The sequence below is a fragment of the Xenopus tropicalis genome, chromosome 6, assembly GCF_000004195.4.
Source record: "Xenopus tropicalis strain Nigerian chromosome 6, UCB_Xtro_10.0, whole genome shotgun sequence".
Lineage (NCBI taxonomy): Eukaryota > Metazoa > Chordata > Amphibia > Anura > Pipidae > Xenopus > Xenopus tropicalis.
Window position 1 is genome coordinate 51,415,384 of NC_030682.2, and position 8,470 is coordinate 51,423,853.

The 8,470-nt window shown below is 42.2% G+C and overlaps 1 protein-coding gene across 1 annotated transcript in view; it reads right to left on the reverse strand.

Annotated features, from left to right (window-relative positions):
• Window positions 1–8,004, reverse strand: part of znrf2 (zinc and ring finger 2, E3 ubiquitin protein ligase) — a 66,287-nt gene extending 58,283 nt beyond the window's left edge. Inside the window, exon 1 of the mRNA XM_002937851.5 lies at window positions 6,886–8,004. Within this exon, the coding sequence (XP_002937897.1) occupies window positions 6,886–7,300 (415 nt within the window). The 5' untranslated portion in view covers window positions 7,301–8,004. The remainder of the gene's footprint in view (window positions 1–6,885) is intronic.
• Window positions 8,005–8,470: the final 466 nt, after the last annotated feature.

Here is an 8,470-nt window from a genome sequence, read left to right on the forward strand (position 1 = left end):
TGACAAACTGAAAATTTCAAATAAATGAATAAAAATTATTAATACACCTGAATGCAATTAAACATCAATATTTAGCAACTTGGCAAGGCCTTCCCAAATCCATGTCCAAAAAAGCACACGATATCTGGGATATTCTGATCTTTGTATACAGCCCTCAATATTTTTAGAATTTTAAACCATACAAAACCTTATTTTGCGTTTGATTTTAGAGCAACAACAAAAGAAAAAACAAAGAATTAGGATACAGTATGTATATGCCCCGCATTCCTACAAACAAAGCAAATGAGATTAAAAAATACAGGCTGCTACTTTGTAAAAAATGTATACCAAAATAATATACACCAATGCTCACTGCAGATGCTGGGACGACGCAAAAAACACAAATACACCCAATATTGTGTACACACAAACACATTATATATACACACGCACAGCTATGACTGATAATTTCTGGTATTGCAGTGAGACATTTAAAATTAAGGATCAAATGTATTCAATTTCAAGCTGTGATTTTGAAACAGTGCAATCGTGTTTATTAATCATGGTCATGGGAAAAAAAAGCAACCACAAATAAAACAAAACAGCAAACAAAAGTTTGCTATGAATGAAAGAAAATTCTCCAGGAGTCATTTTATGAGTGAGAAAGTTGCTGCTCCAAAAAATCCCTCAGGTCACATGCAACACAATTTAATATCAAAAAGCCTCTATTTATCTAGAAATAACAGCCATGTCATTTAATTTGGTAACATCACCCCCCCCCCCCCCCCCCCCCCATTCTCTCTCCCTCGTTACCAGAGCATTGTTTGTAACAGGCTAATGAATGTGGAGTAATATAAGTTTCTATCTTTTTAAAAACAAACAAATACAGGTATTCCTGTTATCCAAAATGCTTGGGACCTGGGGTTTTCTGGATAAGGGATCTTTCTGTAATTTACCTCCATTAGTTAGAGGCATTGGGAAAACTGCCATGGCAGACTAAACCAGTCCCCTTTGCTTCTTCCTGACTGACAGGAGCATAAAAGCAGCCACAAGCTCAGTAAAAATATTTTATAAGACGTTTTTATTATCAAATAAAGCAATATGCAACACATATTTGCATAGAATAAAAAAAATGTTCTGCAATATGAAATATGAATAAAAGCCATAAAGTCATCAAGCCAAACAAAGGGTAAAATATTAACCTACCCATGGTAACCAGTCTCCTAGGTTAAGGACAAAGATAATTCAAATGTGAAATTTGTACCGACATAAAACTCTAAAAGTTAACCTTTATGGAAACTGAATGGCATTGTATGTATCACATTTATTAAGTACTGTTTATTAAAAAAAAACAAATGATTATTCAGCATATTTCTCCACTCCCCATATGTTTGTCTCCTAGTATCAAACAGTGGGGCACACTTATCAAAGTGTGATTGTTTCCGAATACAAAAAAGTTTTGTGCGTATTCTGTGCGTTTCTATGCATATTTTTTGAGCAACTTTTTCATACTTTGCGACAATTTATGCGACACTTGTATAAGGAGTACGAAAGTTTCGGATTCATTAAAACTTCGTTATCGTGACTTTCCTTGGGCCAGGTTGGAGCTGCAGAGTGCCACTGAGTCCTATGGGAGGCTTCCAAAAACATGCACAGAAGGATCAAAGTGGGAAAGGTTTTTGGGGGAAAAAAGTGGGAAAATTTCATGATTTTCGAATCGCCAATATGATATTATCGTGACTATTGTGATTTTTTCGTAAGCATTTTCGTGACATTTCTTATCATCAGAAATCATCGGATCTAATGCGAATTTTACCCATTTCAGGATTCAAACTTGTACTTTGATGAATCTGCCCCATAGTGTTAGTTGATTTGAAGCAAGTGTTCTTGTGGTAAGTGATCCTGTTGTGAACAATGTGCATTAAATGGGTCATCCCAACACAACATTACACCATTATTTTATACTACTAAAGTCCTGGAGTAACCCATTGAAGTCACAAAGAAAACACAAATCACAAATGCTGGCCATACATGCACCAATATAATCGTGCAAAATACAGTTTCATACAATTTTCAGACCTTGTGTGGGTTCCGAATCATCGTCCCAATAATTCTCGGACCATGGCGATCAGGCATTTAGTCGATTGGACAGGCTAGAACATTTTGGTCGACTAACAATAATATCTGCACATGTATTGTGTATCTAACGATATCGTTGAGGGACCTAAAATGCATTTAAAGGAAGTCACTATTGTACAATTGGTGTCTGCCAACTATTTCATGTTTGGAACATCCTCTGATTAATGTTTAGGACTTTATCCTACATTTTCAGTCAAATTTCCTTCCTAAATTAGGGGCTGATTATATGCCAATTTGTGGGTCTTAAAGTTGAAAATCAGTAATGTCAAGCTTATAAAGCTTCATCTACTATGAATTCTAACTCCTGGCAGCCTGACAGTTTACAGAGTAAAAAGGCTGTAAGCTAAGAATTCACACTATTTTAAACATGATCTCTTGTACTAAACACTGTCCCTATAGGTAACCCCTACCTAAAACAGCAGAGTACCTGGCCAAAATCTTCTTAGCAAATGAAGACACTTTGGGTCTCCGCCGATACGAACCTGCTTGCACATGTGCAGTTGGAGGTAGCAAGAAATCTGCTTTAGCTATGCATGCGCAACCAGGGTTCTTGTCGGTGGTGAGACCCGAAGTTGCTAAGAAGATGTCAGCCAGGTATGCTTCTGCGCTACTCTGCTGTTTTAGTTGGGGTTAGCAGTAGGGACAGTGTTTAAACTTAGGAACCATGCGAAAAGGGAGAGGTGAGTGGGGTCAAGGCAGTGATAGTTAAGGGGGCTTTTAGCACCCCGGTGTATAGTTTAAGGTCGCCATACACAGGCAGATTTAAACTGCTGATTCGAGTCTTTCAGACTCAATATCTGGTCAAAAATTGGTAGGCTTGATTTTCCCGTAAGATCAAGGACCACATTGGCTCATTGATGCAGCCCTCGCTCCGACGGCTCCTATTTCTGTCACTGTAATTCAATCTTCTGGCCCTTGGACCAAACAATCGAATTAACCTGATATTGCTCACCATGACAACAAGCAAATCTTAAAGGTGCATGGCCACCTTCTCACACAAGCAAACAGTTTTGGGGGATAAACCTCCCTTTTATTTGACAAATGGGAGTTCAATAGGACTCCTGCTTTTTTACCTTTGCTTCATGGTTGACACTATGCTCTGGGAGCATCTTGGGAAATATAGCACCATTCAGTTTCATGTTATTATGTGTGTCAGAATTGCCATTTCTGTAGACACAAAATGGCTTTAGCCGTATGGGTGCCCTGGCAAGGATGTTTCCGAGGCTTGAACACTTTAAATGCAGCAAGAAATTCCAGCTAAAGGAAAGTTACAAATGATCAAGGAACATGTCACATCTTGAACGCAGCTCCAAATCTCAATTTACATGTACCCATACCATAAACATGGTTTAGGGAGTTCTTGCCGGCACACTGTAGGCAAAAACAGTACTTTTACTAGGTCATATCACAATAATAGATCTTGATGATTCTGTTGTTGCATATTTAAAAATCCCTGCATCTTCCAGCAACCAACAGGCTGTTCAATATTGGCTGGTGTACCCATGTTAGCCTCAGAATACAGTAACAGAAGAGGTTTATATTTTGCCATGTTTAATATTCATGACAATACATAAACCCTCTCATATACATCAATATTCATATGCCAGTCCTGTTTCATGCAGTAACATACACTGCAGGCTGAGAAAAGCATATGCACTACAGCAAACATGTGATCCCCATATCCCATTACATAAATACTACAGTCAGGAATGTGCCATGTCACAAATTAATTTTAATGGCATTCCAGTCGCTATTGATCTTTTGATGAACAGCTTCAAGCATCTTCACATGATTTATCACAAGTGTGCCTCCAAAAGTGCTATAAAATTAAAATTCCCAACACAAACATGTATAAGAAATCAACACTGTATATTTAGCCTATTTTAAGAGAATAGAACCAGATTAAAAAAAAAACAAAAAACATGTTTACACATTGAGAAAAGGTGGGGAAAAAAGGAAGATATCATTAAATGATTAAATTGATCTTTTTTTCCCCACTTTCAAAGTTCCACAAGAACTTCCTAATCTGTTATTCTGCAATGAATTCTATTACATTAATAAAAGTGCACTACCCACGGCTTGCCACTCTCTCTATAAATATATAAACTAGCACAGTATAATAATACAGTACCTGCTTACTAGGATTTTACTGTTAATTGTTATTATAGGTCATAAAGCTTGGATTAATGATTAATTCAACAGTTCTGCGTATCTAATGCATCCTTGCTCACAAAATACATGAAAACAACTACTGAGGTTCCCTGCACTGCTTTAACCAACATACCACACAGGTATGGCATGGGGCATTGAACTGGGTGGTAATGGATGGATATAGGAGGTGGCTCCCTGATCAGAACACCTCTCCAACTTATTTGTATGCTGCAAGGCCAGAAGGCATGTGCCACAGTGTAAATGAGAGGGGCCTTTTATGTTTCCAGACATTTTTGGATCAAGTCCCCCTTTGAGACCCAACCCAACATGCTCTGGCTAAAATCTCTGGCTCATACAGGTATGGGACCTGTTATCCAGAATGCTCTGGATGTGGGGTTTTCAGGATAAGGGATCCTTCCTTAATTTGGATCTCCATATCTTAAGTCTACTGAAAAATAATTTAAAGATTATAAAAACCCAATAGTATTGTTTTGCTTCCAGTAAGGATTAATTATAGTTTTATTATTACAGATAAAAAGGAAATATTATTATAATAATTTGGAATTTTCTGGATAATGGGTTTCCAGATAATGGATCCCATACCTGTAATTCATTTTATTTATGTTTTTTAGGCCATCTCCTACCACTATTTCAGTCTCTCATTCAAACCACCACCCACCACCAGGCCAGGCCACATCATATAAAGCTAACCCCTTTAAAGGATTGTTCACCTTAAAATGAACTATAAGTATGATGTAGAGAGTGATATTTCAACATAACTTGTATATGGTCTTTGCTCCTTATTATTTGTGCATTTTTTTATCATTTAGCTTTTTGTTCTGCAGCTCTCCAGTGTGCAATTTCAGCAGCTAGGGTGAAAATTACCAAATTAACAATAAAATTGTAGCCTCACAGAACAATTGTCTCTTGGCTGCTGGGATCAGCGACCCTATTTAAAAGCTGGAAAGAATAAGAAGGTGAATAAATCAAAAACCAATTAAAAAATGAAGACCAAATGAAATTTTGGTAAGAACTGACCATTCTATGATAAACTAAAAAATTAACTTAAAGGTAAAGTACCTCTTTAAGGTCAAGTGCTTGTTACAGGGCTTCCTTCCTCAAATAATCAATGCTATACCAGTGGGCCTGAATTATTGTAAGCTATCACACAATCTTGTACAGTCCTTCTACATGTACACTACTCTTGTACATGTCGGATGCTTTATGTGTATAAATACTCAGGCTTTTAGCTACATAACAAAGCATAAACATGACAGCCACACGCTTGTTTGACATTGGTTTTGTGCTGTACAGAGAGGAGGTAATATGAGTATTAAAATGCATTAATAGCTTATACCACTAGTATTAGCCTAAAGACTTGAATGTGTGAATGCAAAAAAGGGTCTGTCAAAAGGTATCAATATTTAAGTTATTCCTATTTTTATGTTCATGCTACAGCTTATGCAATTGAAAACGACATTAAATCACTCAATCTTTGTTTGGCTGCAACGGTGTCTTCTGTTAGTGGTTACAGTGAATTGAGAACGATGCGGAAGAAACAGTGCTTATGACAGATTTAGCCATGCCGTGCATCATGTACTCAGGCCTTTCAGAGAAACAAGAACTTATCTCATAAGCCACACAAAGTGTATTTAAATGTTCAGTGCCTCATATACGATAAGCAAATTTTTGAGCTGTGATCTAATTTCAGTAAAATATGAAATCATTAACTTTGCTGCCTGCTTAACCATTTACTGGGCTTCTCTGGTTTCCTCGTACCATTAAAAATTCCACTGGCACCAATACAACTAACTGCTGCCACTTCCTACATTACATAAACAAAACCGCCTGACACTTTTGCAATACCACAGTATTAAGCCTTTACCATCACAGCATTTAGTGGTCATTTCTTTCTACCCCAGCTGTTGCTGAATTAGGGTGAAGACACACAGAGCTACTTAGGGCTCTGGCACACGGGGAGATTAGTCGCCCGTGACAAATCTCCCTTGTCACGGGCGACTAATCTCTCCAAGTTGCCATGACCCGCCATCCCACCGGCGAACATGTAAGTCGCCGGCGGGATGGCACACGTGGCGGCGCGATTTCCCGAAATCGCCGAAAAAGCCTTGCGAGTCTTTTTCATCCCGCCGGTGACTTACATGTTCGCCGGCGGGATGGCGGGTCGTGGCAACTCGGGGATATTAGTCGCCCGCGAACAGGGAGTTTTGTCGCGGGCGACTAATATCCCCGTGTGCCAGAGCCCTTAGTAGCAGCTAATTGTCACAGCTACTAAATGCCAGAAAATACCCTGCCATAGACAATACTGAGTATTGTCAAACAGAGAATTGCCAAACAAAACAGAGACAGTTATCAGTAAATGTTTAGCATTGTCTATTTTTGGAGCCATGACAAGTAGCTGCTACTTGTCGCTGTGTGTCTTCACCCTTAAAGTTGCCAGCAGTTTTCTCGCATCCTCATTTGGTTGTCTGAGAACAACTCAAGAACAACTAGGGAAAGTCTAATTCTAGCTCCCCACTAATGTAGCACAAGTCGGAATGGAAGGACAAGCGTAAGGCAAGTGCTTTCACGTCACTCACATGATGTCAGAATACTCACCGCCAAAGAGGTGTGGGGAGAGGTGAGCAGGTAAAGATCCAATCATTAACCTAGATTCGCGCCCCCCAGGTGCCCTTTCCCGGGATCCTTCCTCGGGTGTGCTGCTGCCAGAGTCCCGGGCTGCCCCGGGAATACTAAGCGGGGCTTGGCTCCGTATCCCCCCCACAGAGCGGCTCCTGGAAGCCAATGCTGCTGGCTGAGTGCTCTCCGTGCCGCTCGCCCCTCTCCCGGCACTGCCCGCTGCCGCCTGCCCACTTGAAACATAGGAGTATCTGGCTATAGGGGACGAGGAGGAAGAGGCGACACCAGAAGGGCCCCTGTAAGGCCCCCGGGCCGTATTAGTAGGGATATCCGATCCAGAATAAGCCCTTGTTCGACCGTCCGCTGCCGGACTGCTGCTCTGCCGCCCACCCATCCCCGACACACACCCGGCTGGTTCAGCATCCACCGGGGGGTGAGGGGCAAGTGTCCTTGTGCTGAGCGAAGGCGCTTAGTCCTGAGTTAAGTGCCAGTCAGATCCGGGTGTGTTGCACACTATTGGCCAACCTTGCCCATACATGAGCCGCTCATACAGCGCCAGACTAATACCAAGCTTGGCCGTCCCTTTCTTCCCCTCTGGGCACACACCCGACACCAAGCGCAGGGGGCATTGTATCCGGCAGGCTTAGCAGCTCTTCGGCAGGTACAGGTGTGTACGGGCCAAGTAACCCCAGCCCCCCGCTGTTTGTACACAATGCTCTCCCGTGGTGTCACCTATCCGGGCACATTGTACATTCCTGTCACAGGTCGGCCCTGGAGGTGTCCTTCCGCGTGTCACATGCCCCTTCGCTCCCCGCTGAGCGCAACATCCATAGGGCGCCCCCCTGTTCCCAGCGCCCAGGTGCCTGGCTGCCGCCACAGCGCACACAATACACACAGCTTGTTTGCCCACAAGCAGCAGGGCTACAAACTTTCCATGAGCGGTGCCCGGCCTCACATCCCAGTGCCGCAGTGCCAGCAAGGTTACCCGTGCGTGTATGTGCGCTGACAGGAATGCACGGTGTGTGTGCAGGGACGCATGGAGCCTGGGCCGCCCCTCCTGTCAGCCAGACGGCAGTCCTCCCTCCTTGTTATGAAAGACTTGCGCTCTGTTGTTATTCTTTCCTCAAGTACAAAGCTCCTTGGCCTGGTTTCCCTCCTATCCCGGAGTGCCATTCGCCCTCCCTGCTGTCTGTCACAGTATATCCCGCCCCTCACGTCTCTTCTCAAAGCTCCGTGTCCTCCACTGTCTCCGCGTGTTCCTACATTCATTATTAGCCCGTCTCCTTGGCTGCTGCCGCCGTTTGGCTTCTGCTCTGTTGCTCCACGTCCCCATTTCTTTCCATTTCATCGCTTTAATTTCCATTACAGTGGATGGCAGCTCCTACGCGCGTTCCGCCTCACCGAGCAGGGTCTGTTTTAGAGAAGACATGGAGGGCATTCGCACAAGGCTCACAGACTATAGGGCCCTTTCTGAGAAAATGTGTCATTTTTAGTTACCCCTCCAGCTGCTATTATAATGCAACTCACACCTCCTCATTGTCAGAAGAAGGTTGTGGGATTTGTA